At 33.0% G+C, this 24,645-nt stretch overlaps 1 protein-coding gene across 1 annotated transcript; it reads right to left on the minus strand.

Annotated features, from left to right (window-relative positions):
• Positions 1 to 4,016: 4,016 nt before the first annotated feature.
• heix (UbiA prenyltransferase domain-containing heix) lies at positions 4,017 to 11,204 on the minus strand. Its single transcript, XM_089632680.1, has 2 exons — positions 11,047 to 11,204; positions 4,017 to 9,371 (listed from the first exon to the last, which is right to left on the minus strand). Exon 2 carries the CDS (start codon positions 9,352 to 9,354, stop codon positions 8,314 to 8,316), a length of 1,041 nt encoding a protein of 346 aa, XP_089488806.1. The 5' UTR covers positions 9,355 to 9,371; positions 11,047 to 11,204; the 3' UTR covers positions 4,017 to 8,313.
• Positions 11,205 to 24,645: the final 13,441 nt, after the last annotated feature.

Here is a 24,645-nt window from a genome sequence, read left to right on the forward strand (position 1 = left end):
ACTGAAATTTTGAATAACAAATATACCCACCTAGGCATTTGCCTTTAGAAGTATGTTGGTCTCATTGAAGTAGTATAAATACAGAGGAAGATGTACAAAATGCTGTGGGGTACCCTGTCGAATCAAATCAGTACCCGCCTGTAGCTGACAACGCTACGAGGTGTTCTTATATTTGATTTTTTTTTATTTTTGTTTTTAAACTTCCGATTTAGTTGTCCGGGTTAAGTCTTCCCCAAAGGAAAAACTTAACCCTTCCACTCACTTTTCCACAAATGATCAGCTAGTCAATCAACACTATGTAAGTGCATTATATAAGTAAAATAAATACAAAACAATACAAGAACAACAACACGTCAAATCACCAGATATCAAATGGGAAAAAAAATTTACCGTCTCCAGATATTTTCATATCAGAGGGTTCGGCTCGGTAGAACTTCTAACAGGGCCTATAAATCCTACTGATCCCTCAACATAAATATTTAAAAAATCTTTTGTTATCCTACATGTATTCAAAATGACCGACTTTTGCATCTTTATATATAAATTTTTTGATAGATCTAATACGCCTAAATTTTTAATTAGAGAGCTAGGTATAATGCCAGTAGCCGAAATAACGAATGGTAATATTTTTATAGTCTGAGAATGCCAAATTCTTTTTATTTCATTTCCTAAATCTGTGTATTTTCTTATTTTTTCACTAACAGATTTTTGAATATTACAGGAATTTGGAATAGCAACATCAATGATATAAGTAATTTTTTTAATTTTGTCATGTAAAACTATATCGGGTCTATTATGACTAATCGCTCGGTCTGTTAGTATAGTTTTATCATAATATATTTTATAAAATTCGTTTTCTAAAAATGAATTTGGTTCGTATTCATAATATGGTACTACATTACGGCAGTCAATCAAGTTATGTTTAATTACCAAATTTTGGTGAATTATTTTTAAAACTTGATTGTGCCTAAATGTATACTCGGACGGTGCTAATATAGAACATCCCGATATAATATGTTCTATAGTTTCCGGAAAGGCCAAACATTTTCTACACAAATCATCAATTTGATTTGTATCTTTGATTATATGCTTAATTATATTATTAATATAATACTTATTTTATCAATATTATTTTTATTACATACCCATATTTATAGATATACAAGGTGTCTGGAAACTCATAGTACCTACAAGCAGGAAACTGGTGAATCTACATCACATAGAGAACCCGAAAGAATAAAGACAATTTTTATTTTTTTTTCACATCTAAATAGTCAAAAAGCTTATGAGCCAGGTCTACGCTTTGGCGCATTTAAAAAAACATTACACAACTGATATGACCTCCGCGCGAATGATTCTATTATCTTCTGCCCTTTTCGTTTTCAAACGAGATGCGTGAGAAAGAAGAGGACGAACTTTGATGACGTCCGAAGTTTAGAATAATAAGAATAATTCAAATAATTTTGGAATTGCTGAATGTATACCATGTAGGTCTATAATTTCACTCTCGCGGAGGTGGCGTATGCATAGCAGTAAAGAATACACTTACGTCTCAATGGATGCAAAACCTTGAAACGGTTGGTGAAAGCATATGGCTGAAAGTGACAAAAAATAATTTCACGGCTTACATATGCGTAGTATATTTTTATTGCACCGATGACTCTGAAAACCGTATTACATTCTACAAATACATCGACCGAGAGACATCGAAGGCATTAAGCAACAAAAATATAATAATACTGGGCGATTTCAATCTCACAAGCCTTTGGAGATTATACATGAACATTCACATTTCCTAAGCTCAAATGGTCTCAGACAATATAATGCTATAAAAAATTATTTCAACAATGTACTCGAGCAACTCAAATATTTGTGACGTCAGTCGAAGTGATGAGCCTTTAGTTCTAGAAGATAAATACCACCCTACTTTAGATATACGAATAAAACTATCAAAAACAATGTACGGCCGTCGAAATGCCAGGCGCAACGCTCTTCGCTCTCGCCCGGCTGGACAGCGGAGCCATCTATTGACAATTCATCAAACTCCGCAAATCAAAATCCTTTTCTCCAAAGAATTCACTTCAACAAATTAAATTTTAAACATTAACCTGTGTAAACAAATATTTTCTCTTTTTGACTGGAAATATTTACATGAAATAAAATCTGTTGATGATGCAGTGGAATACTTTTACTCGGTATTGAGTAGTATTTTTGATCTGTGTGCACCCATAAAAAAACCACGCAAAGTAAATGTTAACTCTCCGATGTGGTTTGACAAATGTATAATTGATAAAATTAAATTCAAGGAATCTCTTCGCAGAAAATATAAAGCAACTAAAAGCAATTTAGATTACTCATTATTCTCCGCAAAAAGATCTGAACTAAAAAAAGACATGTTTATAAAAAAGAAACTTTACTTGGCTAATGTTGAAAATGGAATTAAAAGCGACGTCAAAAACTTTTGGCAATACACGGTGTCCGGAAACTCGTAGTACAAGCGGGAAACTGGAGAATCTACACCACATGGGGAACCCAAAAAAACATAAAGTTTTTTGATTTGAGCATTTTCAAAAAAAAAAACCAAAAAAAAAAATTTTCGGCTATTTTAGGGTTAAAGTTTTTTCTGGTGTTTAGGGTTGAATAACAGATGTTTTAACCCTGCAGAGCAGAAATATTTTATGATTACACCGGGTTAAATGAAGGGTGATTTCAAAATAATGCTTCAAATCCGAGTTTCTTCATTTGTTTTACTTTCAAATAGTTTTAATTAGTAGATTATTAGATGTAGATTCACCAGTTTCCCGCTTGTACTACGAGTTTCCGGACACCCTGTATATCGGATCACAAAAATCAAGTGGGGGTACTTCTATAGAACTCATGGACACGGATGAAATCATCCAGTGTCCCCAACTAGTGTCTCAGAAATTTGCGGACTGCTTTAAATCGGTCTTCAACCAAGTATGTCCCAACTTTAGATGCGGAAAGTCTCCGGCAAGAGATGCCGAAATTTATAGATTCAATCTCTCTTGAAAAATTTAGATCCGAGGAAGTAAAAATATGCATTCAAAACCAAAAACCCCACAAGGCTACGGGACCGAATGGAATTCCACCTCATATAATTATCATGTTCAAAATGTACAAAATCTCCGATCTAGGAGAAATGGGACCCTTCAAATAACAGCTTTTAAAATCATGAACTCTTACATTGACAGCCCATACCTCTTGGAATGCTATAATTTGTTTATACCGAACAACTACCATCAGGGTCGACACCACGACTTGCTCTGTATTCAACACGGAAGAACGGACGTTATGGCCCAGCATAGCATGACAAGAGGTATGGTGCTGCTAAATGATACCTCTAGGTCTCTTGACATTTTCAACATTGGCCTTGAAGATTTCAAAAGTCATTTTAGGGAAGAACTCTAAAATATCGGTTATTGTAAAATATTTCGTTTAAAGCTTTGTATATTTCATGTGTATTGTAATAGGATTGCATCAATCTGTAATGCACAAAAAAAAATTAAGACTTTTAAGAGTTTTATTACCCTTTTTAAAGATAGGCGATAAGAAATTTCTTCCATTGATCAGGAAAAATTCAGTAATATTGTAAATTGATTCAGAAATAAAAATAGTAATACAAAATAAAATTTATGTTTACTAAAAAACAAGATTCACTTCAACGTCTTCCTCGGGAGTCGTTGACTTCATCCATTTACTTTCATGTCATATAATCTACTTACATGGTGTTGTCGAAAAGAACCAACTCAGTACCATCAATTTTAAAATTCAACCAGGATTCAGTAAAAGCATAAGTATCAGTATTGTCAATGTTAGGTCCTGTAATTTAGTGTGTGATCCACATTCATTTTGATGATATATTTAATTTTTTTTGTTTCATCATTGAAGGTTGTGTTCCAAATATTCTGTAGTGACTTACAACGCCTGTTCTTTCATCATAATATTTACATACATAATACATTAAGTTATAGTTAGTTTCAATAAAAACGAAACAATCTGGTAAAGTTTTTAATAAAAAATGTTACATTTAAAAATCTTAAAAAAGATATTCGGATAAAACCTAAATTTATGACAAAACTTCTTAACTTGTAGCAGTATCATACCTACTTGCACAATATACAAAAAAACCACTAAAAATAATCAGTCCTCCATGGTAGTTTGTTATTCATATTTGTCAAAATGTCATTCGTAATGGTATTGTTTTAATACCTTCATCACCTGACAGTTTTCACCTCTAGCAGCTCGAGGGCGAGCTCCCTTTACAGCTGTCTGGCAGAATTTTTACAAATGCATCGGTATTACTTATTGTATTCAATGGAGTCAATACACATAACTCATATAAGTTGATATAAACAGGAAACCACTGACAAAATTGAATTAAAAGAAAATCTGTTGAATTTTACAAATAAAGGTTTGTAACTTCATAATATGAAATATGACATTGGTGTGGTTATTTCGTTAGGAAGCTATGAGGAAGAACAAAGTCTCCTAATACTTTATTTGAATACATTTGAAATTCTGACTTCGCATTGTCTACTTTTACTCAGTGAAAACAAATACATTTATAATATCGATGCCGAAAGGCAAAGGGGCGTAAGCCACAATTTGGTCAAAAATGAGTTGATAATACAGTTGATTAGAATTTTTTATATTTAACAAATTTTTTACTAAATTTTCGCTTACGCCCTTTTGCCTTTCCGGCATCGATATGACGAGCTATGAAAAACATGAAAAAAGGATTAACCAGTGGACTGCCGATGGGTCTCCGGAGAACACCCTAATAATTATCCTTGTAGACTAATTTTGACCCTAATGCTTCGAAAAATGTATGAAAAACAAAATCAGCATCATTTGGGTTAATAAAACTTTAGGTCCACTTTTGACTTTTATGAATCTCTCCTGAAGGCTGAAAAAATATTTTTGTTTTATTTTCTGACCTTCAACAGGTTCAGAAAGACGACACAAAACAACATAAATGGGAGATTACTGAATTAGAGTGGGTTAATATAATTATACATAACATTATTATGATGTACATACAACATGCATACATGTCTTATTATGTGCCATTTTCCCAAATGATGATCATACACAAATAATATAATCCATCAGGGTATTATAAATTGAGAAGTGTAGACAGAAAATAAATAAACATTATTTTTCAAAACAAAGTGTGGTGACAAACACTTTACAGAACAATCTTTTTAAATAAAAATATAAAATTTATAATAATAATGTGAAACATTAAGTACTTAATGGATTGAAATAATTATACAGTACACTCTCCGTAATTCGCTGCTCGATTAACTGACAATTACTATAATACGCCATTATTTCTAGGAAGCATAAAATCAAGAATTTTCCAGTATTCGTATGTCAAATTTAGAAGTCAGCCGCGTGCCTTGACTCAAGCACCAAACTTTCGGAGTTCAAATACATTAAGATAACCCATTACCTTTCCTTTAAATACTGAGTTACTATACCACCGTCCAGCTTGCTTTCGCTGACCAATTTTACCAGTCACCAGGGTTCATTATTGTCTTTGTAGGACATTTTGTTTGGCCCTCTGTGTATTCTAGCAACTGTCGCATGTGTTTCTGTTCATTTCATTCTGCCACGTTTTTTGTCTGAATAAGTTTACAAAATGGAGCCTTCTCGCAAGAATTAACATGGCACCTTAACTCCCATTGAGGCCGACAAGAAACTTCAATAAAATAAAAAGATGTTTTTGTTAAAGTCGACAAATAGTCTACTTGAAAAAGTAACATTTTTATTTTTGTCTTTAACTAATCTAGTACAGGTATTAACTGAAGGAAAAATGAATATACAAGGTCAACACTGCAATTGCAGTGCTTTGTACCGTACAGGGTCACGTTTCTTCAACACTGCAAATGCAGGGGTCTGGCCCCCAGGGGTTAAACCAAAAATGGATATTTTGCAAAAGATCGATAGCAGTATTCGTTTTTACGAAATACCTGTTTCAAATTTTACCATGTTTTATATGTATGCACTATAATCCGCCGTTCTCACTGATTAGACACTTGCGCGTTTTTGTGATTACCTTTGATTGCCCTATTATACTCTCTCCTTGTGAAAAACAAAGTAATTGATAGATCCAAGACTAGAGTAAGAGTGGCACAATGCGTTATTTGACCACATGGATATTACGTTCTATGTGCATTCACTTTTCTCATTCAAATAAGGTGGCTCACCTTATTTACCTTTCTTTGTTTAAGATTCATGGGAATAGTAAGTTCGCAAAGCAATGCTGCAAACAACAAAACCTTTTAAGATAAATGGCGATAAGATGATGGCATTACAATAGATGGGACCCCCTCTGTTGTATTTTGTGAATAAAATTTGCTCTAGTTTCTTAGCCGGGAGTTAGTTCGTACCCAAATAGGACACATTGTGTGAATTAACTTAAGGCAGTAGTACAAATTTTTCACAAACACACATGTCCATTTAAACATATTCATTATTCACACAATACAGTGTTAAATAAATAAAACTTTAGGAACCAACCTACTGTTAGTTAATGCGTTAACTAATATAAAATTATTGAGTTCATAAAAATCATGAAATAGAAATATGTAATAAAATAGAAATGATACTTAACTGATTTAATTTTTGAAATGACAATTCTATCTCTTTATTATATTATAATAAATTGTGAATTATAATAATACATGTACACCAAAAATTCAAATGAATAAGATAAAATTTAGTAAATTTTTACTTTCACCACAAGAATGAGCATATTTTGTTATAGTTAAAGATTGTTATCTGAGCAATTTAAATTATTTTTTTTTACAATATTCATAATTGTAATGTATTAATATACAGCATATACCCTTTTTATTTAATATTTCATTGCAAAGTGGTATATTTTTTTAACAAATAATAATATCAGTATTAAAAATTACAAAAACTAATTCTTACTCATTTCACTGGATTTTTTTAAACATAAACCAGAGATATTGTGACCATAACAACTAATAAGTAGCTTTTCGCAAATGGGATAAAATAAAATAAAAATAATTGCAATTACCCGACACATTTACTACTAGATCTTGATGTGAGACAATAAAGCATTTATTCGTTTGACAGACGTCTGCTTTAGAACATATGATAATAATGGTAATTTCAGTGTGGTAATGAATTTGATTGGTAAAACTAAGAGCCTGAGCTGTTGGTATTATGGTAAATGCCTGCACCAGATATTTATCATAATGGAAGAATATAATTTTTTGATAACATAGGTAACAAAAATTACATGATCTGTACTCGGTTATCAAAAGCAATGAATTGCAATCACACTTTTTATAATTGTCATGTAAACAAATACATCCCAGAACTATTACAAAATCAAGCTGCCTTTTCTACACAATATAAAATATTTAAATTGAGTTGGATTTCTGGGCCAAATAATAGGAGAAGAAAACATTAAATCATGGTTTAATGTTACATAGTTCATTTTAGCTACATTCAATTTGAATGCATAGAGTACAACCCAAGAATGATTAGAATACACAAACACCTTGAATCATTTTGTTTTTGAGATACCATCAGAAAAGATACAATATTATGTATTTGTTGTGGAAATTATTAACGCAAAAGGTGAAACACATCACATCAAGGTAATCTCTTCTCTGAAACTATAATTAATTAGTCTACCTTTATTAGCATAAAACGAGGCACTGGGACTGTTTTCTTCAGCTGAACACCATCAAAATAACTATTTCTTAAATACATCTTTAAAAAAATTTGTGTTGATGATTTCAACAATTTGCGTACTCAGCTTTAACGTTTTACTACTAGATATACGAAATCGCAGGGTGGCAATAAGTTACTGCTTGCGGTTAATACCAGTACACGGAGGGAAGCTGAACAATCAACAAACTGGCGCTAAATTATCAACGCAACAATAAATTGCAATAAAAATTCCTAATTTTTTGTTTTCAAATAAATCCATTAATTTCCAACTAAGGATTTTCAAGAGTTTAATTCTAAACAAATGTCACTTTGTACACAGGAATATGTTTTTTTGTTTATTCACTTTTTAAAGAAAATGTAGATGATGTCCCTTAGCACGAAGGCTGCTTATTATGACATTACTGGCTACCTACTATCTAAAAATGAACATGATTTCACCTATTGACTATGTAAAATTAAGTATATATATTAAGTTGTAAATTACAAACAGAAAATATAGATTTTAAATAACTACATACTTTATATAAATTCCAATAAATTAAAACGATCAAGAATAACATATTACATTATTGTCTTTTACATTTTGAATTTTGTAAAAAACGGCAACGTGTGAGTACAACTGCAGGCTAGAATGTACAACAGTCCAAAGAATATATTCAATTTGGCAGTTTGCTTGGGAACATCCTTTAACGTGTCGAGCCTTCGGAAATTCTTTTCAATTTGAAAGGCTCTGGGAAGCGTCAGCAGAGGCAACATAAACCAGTAACTATATTTAGTAGCTACAACAGTAAACAAGATATAAGGCGTGAAGAGAAGGAAAGCATACAGAACATGGGAAGCTGTATGTCCTATCAAGATGGCTAGCGTTACTATCCCAGCCTTACGGTCGGCCTCCAAATCTCTAGTGTTGTTACTGTGGAGGATCGCTTCCGTGTTGAGGGCCAAAGGAATGGCGTAATATATGGTCAACCAGTCTATTCTTCCTGTCTGAGCTAAAAACGCAAATAACACTGAAATGGGACCAAATATAATCAATATTAAGACGTCACCTAAAGCGATATACTTGAGACCTATTCCTCCTGTGTACAGGAAACTGGAGGATAGGCCTCCGAAGTAGACGAGGGCCAGGCGCTCCACCTGTGCCGGAGACAGTCCAGCCAGCAGAATGAAGCCCAGACACCCGGCCAAATACAGAAGAGCTCCCAGGGAAACCACCTCGTCTTTAGTCAGGATGTGGTCAACCAGAGTTCTGTCATCGGACTTACGGTTATCAATTCCTTTTACAAAATCGAAATATGTGTTGACAACATTTCCCGCACAATGCACAGTCATGACAGTGAACAAGGTCAAGAGGAAAATGATCAAACTGAAGTCAGTGTTTCCGGGGAACTTGTAGGCGACGGCTGATCCTAACAACGTGGGTAACAAGCTCACACTGAGGGACCATGGCCTTAAAGCTAAAACATATGTCCTGAGCTTCATAAGAGGCGTACTCTTGTAAGTCCTCACTGATGGCACATTCGCCGCTTCCGCAGAAAGTGGAGCTTTCACGGAATCGTCCTCTTCCTTCTTCAACTCTTGCTCACAACTATCTCCATTGCAAACCTTGCTAGTCATTTTGGTTAGAAGGTAACCTGAAAAGGGCCAAATTATTATTAGCAGATTTAGTTTTGTATTCATCATAAAAAGATTTCACTAAATAAATTATTGGTGCATAAACAATTTATTTAAAGCTCGATTGGATCCTTATTTGGAGAGAAGAAAGGATTAACTTATTTTAAATTTAAAACAACTCAATTACTGTTAAACTTATTGCGAAATCAGAAATGAGCGCATCAGCAGAATGCTGCCTGCTCATTTTTTTATTAGATACAATAACATAAAATATTTTAAAACATTATTTGATAATGTGGGCGTCACGAGGTGCTTCACCCAAGCTGAGGTCCCCATTTTACAATTTAATATTATTCAATGAAAAGTTAATTTGAAATAATATAAAATACAATAATAAAGCTATAATGAAAAAATCTGACAAATATTATGAGGTATGGTTGCATATGAATGATGTGGTATAATGTATTACGTATATACTTTTTATTATTTTACATTCTAAATTAAATAATAATATGCCAAATTTCACCACACTTTTTTTAATATTAAAACTATAGTGGCAATAACATATTATTATTATTTTTACCACTATATTCATAATTTAACTAACAGTAACTAGCCATTTCAAAATAAATATGATCATAATAATTTATTCGGTAAATATAGTAGTAGTTAGATAATAATGAGAAGTGTTTCAGTTTCCAGAATTGGAAAATAATGCATTTTAATACTTATTTGGTTAAAATTAAACCCGTTTGTTCACTTGGCCATTGCTATTGATGTGAAAGTTTTAATTTTAGGTTTAGTTTCTAGTTAGTCCTCTTATTTAACCCAAAATATAAACCTGTCCTAAAATAGGTTCTTAGTTTGGGTTTAATTAGAAAATACATTAAAAAACACTAATTATTATGTCTAAACATTGGTTGTAGAAAAGAAATCAAATTATGCATTTTTTTAACGAAATTGTTTCTAAAATGCATTTCCATTTCTGTACACTGAAATACTTACTTCTCAATATTGTCTTACTTGTGTAAGCATTTTTAAAATAAAATTTGCATATTAAGCGTGTCCCTATTTTCTGTATACTTACCACTTCTAAAATTTTCATTTAAAAAAAAGTCAGCAATTATTTAAAAGGTGTGCGGCGGAATTCAACATACTTAATTATCAAAACATTAATTAATGTTAAAATATGATTGCTGTCTTATAAAACGTAATATTCCTTTTGACAAAACGCTTGAAAGGATATGAAAAACTTACAATCAGGTTAGGTTACACTAGAACCCTGGACAACGATTTATAACAAATACAAAGTAATTTGTACATTTTATGTGGCAAAAAGAGATGAGTGTTATAATTATTGTCTTCGGAGGAGAATACTAATTTATACTTATTGGATTTTTGTAAATAGCACAACAAATTAAACAAGAGTAAAATAAAGTGAAGTTGGTAGTTTATTGCTTAAAACAGCACACTCTTGTCCAATAAACACTCGAAGTTCCATTTCGCAACAGATGAAATGTTTTTTTTAAATATGCTAATAAATGAAAACGTCTATTCCTAATTGGGTACACTAAATAATGTTATCTTTGTAAAAACAGACTAACAATCATAAACATTTTTTTATGTAAAACTTTTATATATTATCAAGACACATAACATAACCTAACACAGAGTATTATTAAAACTGAATATTACCTTCGTTCTTGGTGTAAAAATAATGTCAAAAAATTGTATTCAATGAAATAATACAGATGTTTTTCAAAGCTTTCAAAGATTTTTGTACACGCAATACTATTATTAAACCATATCTGCATCATATTCTTTACTTCTGTCAAAAACGTCACGTATTACGAAAAATATCTTTTTTTTTCAAAGACAATATTCTTCTAAAAAACTCATTTTAACTTGTTATATTGGCATTTCTGCCGACAATGCCCAAGGTTCTACAATGACAGTGGTTTATTTATGCTCTTGACCAAAGTAGGTACCTACTCAACAACAGAACTGAAAAACTTAAAAAAACCGTCAAATAAATAAATACAAAATGATATTATAGATACATTGCAAAACTAATAACAATTGAAAGTAAATAATGGTAACAAATACAATATAAAAAAATTATATTCTTTTTATGTTGTAATTATGGTAAGCAAAAAGTAAATGATTTTTTCGATTACGAAATACACAAATCCAACAAAGACACTTCACAATCTTTTTCAATAAAAATACAATTTTTAAAATGCGAAATCTTCTCAAAATTGTCTCGCTTTGGGTTGCCATTTTTTTACACCATACCTCTCAAATAAGTATAAAATATAACAGAAAAGGGTAATCAGTTAAAAACCAGCTCCGTTGGTTTTTTGCTTCTAGTTGGGCTTCGCCCAGTTTTAGTTATACTAACAACTGTTACATTTAATAGGTAGATATTAGGTCAATGATTAGATATAAATAGTAAGACATTCTGTAGTCAGATCGCGGACAATAAGAGGAACACCTTCACCCCAACATAAATCTCGTCAATGAGAAAAATGTTTCCTTTCCCATACCACCGAAATTATTTCATTTTTAAATTGAAATTAAATTGCAAAACATATATTTGTAATAAATAAATATCAACATATTACATATAAATTTGCTGAAATAATTTTATACTCTTACCAAAAGATTGTCAAAGTAATTACATTTTTTTTAAATATATTAAAAATTATTTTATTTTGATAAGTCCTAAAAGATCTACACATTTGGTTGAAATAATATTACGCTCTTGCCAAAAGATTGTCAAAGTAAATACATTTTATTTAAATATATTAAGAATTGAGTCCTAAAAATTAAAAAAAAATCCCCATTTTGAATGGAAATACTAACTTTAATTTACTTTGGCACTTAAACAGGAGTTAATTTGTTATTGAGGACTTTTTTTCACATTTGAAAGACGTAATAAATTGGTCGCGTCTTAGATGAATTATTTAAGTCTATGAATCGCTTATTCGTTTTTTTTTCAATTTTATGAGCTTCAATAATTCAACTACGATTGGTAATGGTCACGTAATTTTGCATAACGAACAATATTATTTTTTTAAGGCGATGCACTACGTCGTGTAATATTTTTAATTGAGCCGCTATCAATAACAACCCTTACGTAGATGTCGATAAGGTTTAAATTCCCGCTTAACACCACCCGCCTGTTTTGATTTATGCAAGAAAAAAAACATGGCCAAAAAGTGCCTTTTATTTTATTTTGTGGATGTTCAGTCATAATTTTTTTTTCGATCATTTTATTAATAACTTAATTTGCCACATTATACAATAAAATCACAACCGAAAATGGGTTCGTAAGTAGGAGATTTTGTACTTTAAAGCAGTTTTCATAGGCCTTTACATTATTTTATTCTGGGCTTATAAAAAGACTTATCTAAAAAATACTCGATTATTTCAAAGGCCAAGATGTATTCTACTCGCAGTATTTAATTAAAGCATCTGAAACATTTCTAGGCGACCAAATTTTCAAACAAAAAACACATGATTTTGCATTACTACTAGGGTTGCCAGCTCCCATTTGATGAATTAGAGGATTTGATACGATTAAATAAAGGACATATGATGAAAATAAAGGACATCAATATTTTTTTAAATAAAATGCTGTTATGGTATCAGTAGTTACATTTATTAATAAAAAAACAATGTTAATCGAAGCCAAGTAAGTAGGACCTTAATTAGTCATTTTGCATTTAAAGTAATAAATAAAGTTAATACTTGGTATTACTTTTGGCTGCTCTAAGAGCTTCTTCGTTTTCAATAATGAAATTATAAAATTGTTTGCATTTCATGTTGAAGTTCGACTTTATTTGTAGTTCTGCTTTTACAGTATCAATATATAACTTATTTCGGTTTTTGGTCCACGTATTCGTACACAAGGAAAAAATCCTTTCGGCTTGGGCATTAGAAACGGGGATGGAAAATACGTATTGTATTATTTTTAACAGATTCTTGTTTTCATCCGTAGATTTGAGAATCTGAATCCAAATTTCAAGAACATTTTCACACTTCTTATCGTCTACAATTTTCGTCAGGAGAGGCTTTAATATACAGAACTCTTCATACAATGCATCAAGGTTAATATTAGGTATCTGTAGTTTTGATACCATGATGCACAAATCCTGGAACTTAATGTCTTTCGTCAGTGTCAGCGGCTGCAAACAATGGAAATTACTATTTTCTGAGAAATCGAATCGCGATTCTATATATTATGCCAGTACATTTTGATACCACTCCAAAAATATAGTAGTGTATTTTTCAGCCTGAGAAGTAGACATTTTTCGAAGAATTTTCTGGACTGCCATTAAACTCCAAATTAAACGACAAAGTATTGTCCTCTATTGACGATTTTAAATTAGAGGACAAGATCAATTTTTGGGTCTGAAATAGAGGACGTCCTTTAAAATAAAGGACGTCTGGCAACCCTAATTACTACGTATGGCATCCAGGGCCGTATTTGTACTTTTCACAAGTATAGGCCACTTCGTTTGCGCCGCCCCCTACCCCCTTCTTGGAAATTGTCACCGATAATATCTATCATAAAAAAATAATAATAATAAAAAAATAAAACATAATCACTCACTTTTAGGCTGCCATATTAGGTGACACACAATTTTCAAAATAAATATTCAAATGTAGGAAGTAGGTATTCAAAAATAAAATAAACTTTAAACTTAAAATTTAATTTAATTAAGTAGTAAAATTTAATAACAAGAATTACAATTTTTTTATTGACAAAATCATCTATAATATCTTCATAGCCTATAGTATTCTTTAAGTCTGCTTCAATGCTCAGAAGAGCCAAAGAGTTAAGTTTTTCTTGCGACAGTGAAGACCTTTGGTAATTTTTCACACGCTTTAAACAGGAAAAACTCCTTTCTCCAGAACAATTTGTGGCCGGGGTGCAAAGTGCGATGCGGAGAGCTATATACAAGTTTGGATAAACATTACACAGAGATTGTTTCCTCAAAAACTTAAAAAGATTCAGTAATGATGTCGATTCAGGTTTCTCTGCCGTCTTATTAGAGGAAATGTGACTACAAAAGTGTACACATTGCTGAACTAAATCGTCTTCTAAATCATTACAGTAATATTGCACAAGAGACTGAGCTTTTTCTGAGACTCTTTGTGTTGAAAATTCACTCATTCTTGTTAAAAATTAAAAAATTTCTTAAAGATTATATATGCACGATGTCTTCTCTCTAACTCAGCTCTCAGTTTGTCCAGAATTACCAAAAAGGTGTTGACTCTGAAAGAGTCTCTGGAGGTTGTTTCAATTTCCTCATTTGATGCTTCGTCTATGAAGTTTTTTCTCTTAGGGTTCCTCTTACTCTTAATGTCGCCCTGATATTGCTCAAGTGCGCTCATTTCAATTGCACTTTTTTCGAAAAAATCAAAGTTTTCTCGCTCTGCTATTGTAAATTCGAGAAGAGATCCATAAAGATCAGATACCGTCAGTACATCAACAGATGAGTTCTGAATCTGAGCACTCACTTTATTTAATCTGTCCAAAATAGCATTCCAAAATACGATCATAAATGCCGTTTCTAGTTTTTTCAATTTAATGCGAATTCCCTTTGCTTCAATTCGTGGGATGAGTTTCTGTGTAGCGTCATTTTCAATCATTTTTAAAACCGTAAGTACTTCATCCAAGGAATCTCTTACAATTTGACAGGCATCTGCTCTTGCTGACCAACGTGTGAGGTTTACTCTCTTCAGCGTCTTTCGTTTTCCTATTTTACTAGCCAATTTTTTCCAACGATCGGTTGACTTCACAAAGAAAGTATATACCTCTTCCAGCAACACGAAGAAGTGACAGGCGTACAAGACTCAGCGGCCGAGGTTCTCACCAAATTTAATGAATGAGCTGCACAAGGGACGAACATGGCAAGTGGTGCTTGTTCTTGAATTTTGGCTTGTAAACCATTATAAATTCCTGACATATTCGAGGCATTATCATTTGACTGACCCCGGCAGTCTTCTAGATTTATGTTCAACTTTTCTAGCTCTAAAGTAATGGCATCAAACATATCTTGAGCCTTTTGTCCTACAGAAGGTAAGAATTTAAGAAATCTCTCACATGACTCTCCATTATTTAAAACATATCTAATCACAAGTGTCAGTTGATCTACGTGTGCTGCATCCGGTGTAGAGTCTACAATTAAAGAAAAGTATTTAGCTTCTTTTATCTCATCACTAATGCATTTCAGTACTTTCTCAGCCATTAAGCAAATGAACTCGTCGCAGACAGTTTTTGATAGGTATTGATATTTTTGATAATCGCATACACGGCTTACCAAAGCGAGCTAGTGCCGCCCCCTGAACTCTGCCGCCCCTAGGCCGCGGCCTATAAGGCCTATTGACAAATCCAGGACTGATGGCATCGCCTTAAATGTGTATTTTGACAACTAACTGACACCTACGTGTACCTACCGCCACTTGCTTCTAACTGTCTAATATATTTTTAATTTTCAAGGAACCTCAGAACGCGTGATTCTTTACAAACGTCAAATATACAAACGTCAAATATTTAACACGTAACTGTGGATAATTTGTGTTGTAATGTAATTAATCCAATGGATTATAAACTTTCTAAAACATTTTATCTTCGATATTATCTAAAAATTATATGAGCAAAACGTTTTTTCTAAGAAATCTCGCATTTCATGAGGCGATCCAAAATTAGTACATTTTCTAACGGTGCGACGGCAAAAAAAAATTATATATGTTTTTGGTAAAGTTTCCTTGTCAAAACTTACTATTTTTACTGGCGAACCTGCCACTTGGAAATATAAATACGGCGGAATTTCTTCGGTGAGTTATGAGAGGTTCTAATTTTGGTCGCAGTGGGGTCGCAGGTAAATTTTGTTACGGTATTTCAGTATGAAAAATTTTGTTACGGTATTTCGGTATTCAAGTCTTATTTTTTTGGGTCTGGTTACCTGCAAACCGTAATGAACCTTACGGTCGGTTAAAATTGAGGGGCAGAGTGGTCGTTTTTTGCCTGCAGACCCCTGATTCAACTTTTTTGCGTGAAGGCTTTGCGGAATTTACCCGAAACATACGATTTGAATTCGACCAATCAGAGGGCCTAAAACCTCCAGACCAGATACACAAAAGGTTTTTTAAACTATTTAATTCATAGAAAATTAAAAACAAAAATACTGTTCAAAATTATCAATTAGATGTTAAAATCACAAAATTATTAATTATTTTCCATCTAAGGGCGTAGCTATAGTATTCACATGGGGGTTCGACCCAAGGGGAGAAGGGGTGGAGCCAAGGGAAAAAGGGGGAAGATGTTGGAAAATTGATTATTTTGTGACCTCTATTTACCCCAACTTATTATTTACATCACATAGATGAAAGAGATGGTGCAAATAATATTGTTGTATGTTGAATGAGTACTATTCTTATTTTCCCATGCAGTAATGAAGTTGATGGGGGGGGGGTTTAAACCCCTAACCCCCCCTTCTTATACACGCACTTGCTTCCATTACAAGTTACTATTTTCCAAAACACCTCTGTCTACAGGAAAAATAATTTAATACAACTTTTGTTTGTAAGTAGCACCACGAATTTATATTTACTAGCTGACGTGAACCCGGCATTGCTGTGTTAACTTAGGACATAGACATATACCATTATGGATTTTTCTGTAGGCCTTTTTATTATATAAGTTCGTAGTACATTATTTTGACGTATCTTATAAGGTTAAGCCAGCGTTAGCAATGTAAGCGGCCGAGAATATATTTTCTACGACTTGAGTATACAAAATCGACTTATCTCTACTTTCTATAAATGTAATATGCACGTATTACGTGTATAATAAACCTTCCGGAAAAAATCTTTAAATGATAGTGAAAACCCTATCAAAGTCCGTTGCGTAATTTAGAACAACTAAACGCACAAACAGACAGACTCGGATAGCGACTTTATTTTATACTATTTAGAGATTATGACAGAATAATAATTAGACCATTCGTTTATTATGTGATGTTTTTTTATCCCCTGATTTAGGAAAATTTCCCCAAACATTACTGGTGGCGAGTAATGGTTAAAAAATACTGTTTTGAAGGATACAAAGGCCAAGTAAAGAAACGTTTTACGAAAGCATTTTAATGAAAATTTATATAAGAAAATAACGCTACTAGGTAAATTATTATTAGCCCGACACCCGGAATGAAGCAGGACGGCAAACAAGCCGAATACTTCTCAAGACAGCAGTTTGGGGTGATCTACCCCAAAAGGGAGGAATGGGACACGGTTCCAGGTCCTACCTCCAAAAAGGAACTAATCTGGTTCACAGATGAGTACAAGATGGAAGCGGGAACAGGGGCCGGAGTCTGTCTGCTGGGATTCAAGAGGGAACTCAGTATACCTCTAGGAACACACTGTACTGTGTTTCAAGCTGAGATGGAAGCCATCTTGGCCTGCGCACAGGAGAATATACGTATCGGGTACAGGAATAAGAACATAAGCATATGTTTTGATAGCCAGGCAGCCCTAATGGCACTGAGAAGTACCCGATGGGACACCAAACTGGTGATGAAATGCAGGACTGTTCTTACAGAACTCGCTACCATCAATAAAATAACCCTAATCTGGGTACAAGTACATAAAGGTATTGAGGGCAACGAGCGGGCTGACGAACTATTTAAGAAAGGGACGAAAGCACCACTTGTAGGATCCGAGCCGGCCGTAGAGTAGAAGCTTGACACACAAAATTACATATTGATAGGTGGGTCAAATCCCAGCACTGCAAAGGATGGGAGAGGGCACCTGGAATGAGACAATCCAAAGTACTCATAAAAGGACCAGACCCTAGACGAACCAAGGGCCTAGACGAACCAAAAAACTACTCGACATGGACAGAAACTCGCTAAGGGAACTGGTAGGACTACTAACGGGACACTGCCATATCAGGAGACACATGCATTTATTGGGAGTGGAAAACACCAATAGATGCAGGAAATGTGAAGAGGATGAAGACACTCCCCGACACTTGAATTTGACCGACAATTGATGAAGCAAGCAAATCTCTTGAATTCGATGATAAACAACATTTCAAAGAAAAATTAAGGAAACATGAACCAATTGTTATAATTAAACCTAAAAATCATGAACAAAAAAACACAAAAACACAAGAGGACATAAAGAACAACATAGATCCAGTTGATGTGGGCGTGGGCGGAATCAAGAATTTCAAAAAAGGATCAGTTATAGTGGAATTAAAAAACACAGAGGCAACAAAAAAGATCCGAAAAGAAGTTATCACTAAGCTTGGAGATAGGTATGATGTTGATATTTCTAAACCCAAGAATCCAACAGTAAAAGTGATAGGAATGACGGATAAATATACCGCCGAAGAAATAGAAAATAAAATAATAGGATGCAAAATGATTACATAGACAAGAAAAACTCAAAAATATCGGTAAAATTTATAAAAGAAAATAAAAAAATAGTGAAAACAGTAACTTTACTGTATTCATAGAAGATGGAAAAACACACTCAACAATGTTAGAGGAAGCGAAGATAAATATTGGATGGAATAGATGTGCTGTCTTCGATCATCTCTCAGTTTCGAGATGTTTCAATTGCAACGGCTACAGACATAAAGCAGGCGTTTGTAAAAATAAAAAATCACGCGGAAGATGCTCAAATGAACATGATACGTTAGACTGTCAGGAAAATATTGACAAAATCAAATGTGTAAATTGCAAACTGACAAATGAAGAACTTTCATTAAATTTGAATGATAATCACAATGTATGGAGCAAGGAGTGTCCTATTTACAAAAGAAACATAGAATCGGAGAAGAGAAAAATTATTTTTTTAGGATAAAAAAAAGCAAACGTATACTATTTAAATATTTCGAGTCTTTTGGCCCACGTAAATGAAATTGAAGTTTTATTACAAGAATTGAAACCAGAAATTTTAATATTAAGTGAAACATGTATAACTAGTGATATATACGATTCTGAAGTATCATTTATTGGGTATTCAACTGTAAGATGCAATTCATTTAGTCGGCATACGGGAGGAGTTCTTATGATTATTAAAAATAGTATATCTTTTAAAATAATATCAAATGAAGTGTTTGATGAAAAAAATACATGGATACTAGCAGTGCAAATAAGAAAAAACTTTATTAAAGGAACATACGCTGTATTATATCACTCGCCAAACCAAAGCCATTCAAAATTCTTAGATTTTTTCGAAAGTTGGTATAGTAAAAACATGAAAAATCAAGATATGTTTTATGTAACTGGTGACTTTAACATTGAAATGAAAGTCAAGAATACCTACAGTAATAGACTTCAAAGTTTAGTGAATAATCTAGGATTGAAACAACTTGTGACCAAACCTACTAGAATTTCAAATACATCAGCAAGCATTATTGATTTAGTCATAACAAATCATTTTTACTTGAATGTTAATGTTATGGATACTCCAAAAATATCTGACCACGAAAACATATTAACAATATTTGAAACGACCACAATTAAAAATGAATCAAGAGAAATTACATATAGAGATAAAAGAAAATATAATCAAACGATGTTTTGTGAAACTCTACAAAATAATATTTCACAAGTTACCGAATCTAATGACCTAAATGAAAAAGCCGAGAACTTCGTCAATATTTTGACTTCAGCAGTCGATAAAAATATGCCTTTGAAAAGGGTTCAGTTTAAAAATACGAATAAATGGTATTCAAAACCATTACATAACCTTCAGCAACAAAGAGATAATGCATATAAAACGGCAAAATTGGAACCATCAGAAGAAAAATGAAATGCATACAAAAAAGTTCGCAATATTTTTTCCAAACAAATAAAACAACATAAATGCGATTTTTATAAACAAAAATTAGAATCACAACAGAATGAACCAAGAAAACTTTGGATAACACTAAAAGAAATTATTAAGGGTAAACAAAAAGAAGTTGTAAAGTCAATTGATTTCCCAGATGGAACTGAAGAAGACGTAGAGAAGATAGCTACTAAATTTAACAAGCATTTTATTTTGAGCATAGATCTCATAATTGAAAGTATTCCACAACATCCTGATAACCAAATAGACGAGCTTGTATGAACCGATGAAGAATTTAAGTTTAAAAATATAGATTTACCATACTTAAAGAGAGTGCTGAGTAATATGAAGTCTAAGGAATCCCCAGATGGTATTACAATAAATATACTCAAAGACTCTATAAATATTATTGGCGAATCGATGGTCCAAATTATCAATGAATCTTTAAATAGTGGAGTATTTTCCAAAACTTGGAAGACATCTGTAATAACTCCTATTCCAAAAATTGACAACCCAAACAAATTTGACGACTTTAGACCCATCAATTGTTTACCCAAATATGAACAAGTACTGGAATACATTGTAAAGGAACATTTAAATGAATACATTGAGGCCAAACAGATATTAGTTCGACAACAATCTGGTTTTAGAAAAAATGTTCTTGTGAAACTGCTATTAATTGTGAAATAGATGAGTGGAAAAATTTTCGAGATAAAAAAAGTAAAATTATTGCAGTATTTCTAGACTGAAAACGAGCATTTGAAACAATCGACAGAGATAGATTAATCAAGAAATTAAGTAATATTGGAATTAATGGTAAAGAATCTAAATGGTTCAGAAATCAGAAAGAACGCAAGTAACAAAATATGATGGTGTAACATCTGAACCACATCACACTAATAAAGGCGTTCCGCAGGGTTCTGTATTAGGTCCACTGTTGTTCATTATATACATGAATGATATTATCAAAGTGATAAAGAATTGTGCAATAAGGAAGTTGAGTGAAAAATATTTTGACTTATAAAAAATATTTTCATGTAGATCAAAAAATATCGATTCTAAATATGTAAATAAATAGATTTCTATATTATTATTCTTAGAATTAGTTAAGAGCGGGAGCACACAGAGAGCGGTCAGGAGTTCCGAGTTCCGCGTTCGGCGTTCATTAAGCGGCCGCTACACTACTCGCTTCGACGCTTCGACGAAGTCCTCGACGAAGTTAGCCGAAGTTCGAAGTGCGTGCCCACATACTCGTGCAACTTCGCGAGTAACTCAGTCCAACCAGTCAGTGATTGGTTTATTTATGCCGTGACGCTTCTAGTCCTTTGACTCGGGCGCATTTACCGACAACAATCGGAAGTCGGGCGAAGCGAAGCGAAGTTGCCCGAAGCGAAGCGAAGTTCGTGCCCACACTATCGTATTCGGTCAACTTCGATCAACTTCGCGAGTAGTGTAGCTGGGCTATTAGAATGTACTGATACTATAACAACAACGCACACAGCGTACAGTCAGACCGCGGCGGTCAAAACGGAACGTCGCGTTCTAAGAGTTCTTTTCCCGCCGAGGCAGAGAACGCCAGAACGCCGCGATGTCTGAGGTTACAAACACGGAAAAGATAATTGAATTGGTTAGGGAAAGGAGTTTATTATACGATTTAAGTGATGTAAATTATTTATTCGTATATTTTGTTATTGTTTCTAAATATTCTAATGTCTTTTCTTATCCTTAATAAATAAATACATACCCTAAAAATACAGCCAGCCTTTTTTTGATGAAACACAGTTCCTCCAGTTAGTATTTTGTTTTTCGATATCGGGTTGTATGATGTTATACAATTCATTAAAACTATTAATCGACATTCGAAAATAAATATAGAATCGTTGTTCATCTTTAAGTAAATCCTGAAAAATACTAGTAAATTCGCCTTGTTCTTCTCGCGTTGTGTTGATTGGGTGCACCCAAAGATATTAGAAGAACGAGATGTGCTATGCGCAGTTCGTACTGAGTGGAATTGTTTTGCGGAGTGTCGCCGGTTTTGTTCACCAATACTACTGCACACCTTCGCATGCGCTAAGGTATCCGCACTAATACATAGAACAGATTTCTGTGCGTACACGTCCCGATACCGTTCAAAGTACCCTAATTAAGTAGTACTCCGGCTACGGTCCGGCGGCCAACATAGCATATCTCGTTCTTCTAATATCTTTGGGTGCACCCAATACTTCCTTTTCTTTTTAGAAGCTGCTAAGCTCCACAAGAGCAATAATTCTTCATCGGATGATGAACTTTCTAGTGACATGTTGCATATATGCAAAGACCCAAACGAAACTAGAACGCGAGAATTTGAACGCCGCTTGTGTGCTTTGGAACTCTTGAGCGGTCAACGGTCACTAGAACGCAGAACTCTGACCGCTCTCTGTGTTCTCCCGCTCTAAACGTTCTTGAAAAAGCATTCAATAGCAATAAACTGTATACGCTCCACGATTGGTCGAAAGAATTCTGACGTCACATGTGTCGTGACTTGTACGTACAACGGATCACCTATGGTGCATCTCTTTCTATTACATGAGAGATGGTCGGTTTAGATGAGAGAGGTATATAGGCCAAACGTTTATTTGTCGTTGAGTTAAAGCTTCCAAGTAAGTATATCAAATTATTAATTGTGTTAATTTGTACGTTACGATAAATATAATACATTTTTACAGTATAATAATCATTGCGAATTCTACCCATCTGACATTTACCAGGTATATTTTTATATACCTTTTATATAAATATTTTTCACTCAAATTCCTTATTATTCTCTACTCATTATAATATATATTATAATGTGGTGATGGCTTTTAAATATTTCATCTTTTGTTTACCATATAATAAGGCACTGCTGAAAACCAGCTGCATTCCCGGAGAAACTAATAATAGAGATAGAGACAGAAAAAAATAGCTCCCATCTATTGTCAAATATATGAACGTATTTGTTGTTATTATTATATGAAATGGATTTCTAAAGATACATATTCGTATAGTGCTTTATAATAATATATGTTGTTTATTGCATCGCTTAGAAGTTTTTATTATTATATATGTCACATTACATGTGATACACTTTAGGCCGCCGCCCAGAAAAGTCTCACAGTGAACTGGGCTGTAAACCGTTATTTTACTTTTGGTCTTTACTTTTCTGCGCGGCGGTCCTGAATTGGCGCGCGGTGGTCAACAAATAGCGACGGCAATACCGTACCGGGCGGGAAAAGTAAATAATCTAACTTAAAATATTAATTTAACTATGAAATCTTAATCAATTTTCTTTTTTTTAATAACATCAATTCTAATAGACGATTAACATTGGTTAAAAAATTACTGGAATTCCTTATTGAAGAATTTTTTTTTTCCATACAAAATGTTTAAGCGACGTGGTTCTTACAGTTTGAATGACGTCACACCCACACCCCGCCTCTTACCGCTCGGATTCCGCTCGTTTTGGAGGGCTTAATAAAATTCAAATTTTGAGAATTAATTTAACTATGAAAACAAACTAAAAAAAAATACTCGTATTTAAGTTTAAATGCGAACATTGATAAAAAAAATAAAAAAATGGACTCAACTTCCTTATTAAACTCTTTGCTGATGATACATTGTTATACATAGCCAATAAAAATTTACAGGACGCCATTGAAAAAATACAAATTGACTTAAATTGTGTAACACTTTGGTTAAACCAAAACAAACTAAAATTGAATGTTATGAAAACAAAGTTTTTAATTGTAGATAGTGTAGGGGGACACGAGCAGGCAATACTAAAAATTGATAACGTAAACATAGAAAGGGTGAGTAGTATTAAATATCTGGGTGTAATATTAGATGAAAAATTAAAATTTGATGAACACTTAGAATAAAACAATTCGTTAGCATCAATAATCAAAATAGCAACCACCTACCAATAAACTACGGAGTTCCGCAAGGATCCATACTAGGACCACTTCTGTTTCAAATTTATATAAATGATATCTCCCAATTAGATTTAAACGGTGATATTTTTTATATGCAGATGATACTGCAATTTTCTACTGGGGTAAAGATTTAAACATCTTACTAGAAAATGCACAGAGTGACATAGACAAAATTAACAGTTGGCTCCAATCAAATATATTAACAATGAATGTTAAAAAAAAAAAGGATACATGATTTTAAGCTCAACTCGTAAAATAATTCCTCCTCATGTACCCTTAAAAATTGAAAATAACAACCTGCAAATCTTGATACAGGAGAAATATCTTGGACTGTGCATTGATAAACACCTAACTTTTAAACAGCATATTCAAGATATTAAAGATAAAATCACCCCCTTAATTAGCGTATTCAGCCGGATATCATATCTGTTACCAAATAAAATTAAAAAAGGTTTATTTTATAGCCTCGTACACTCACATTTAAACTACTTGG

This window comes from Hesperophylax consimilis, chromosome 1, assembly GCF_061612785.1.
Source record: "Hesperophylax consimilis isolate HC1 chromosome 1, BYU_Hcon_1.0, whole genome shotgun sequence".
NCBI lineage: Eukaryota > Metazoa > Arthropoda > Insecta > Trichoptera > Limnephilidae > Hesperophylax > Hesperophylax consimilis.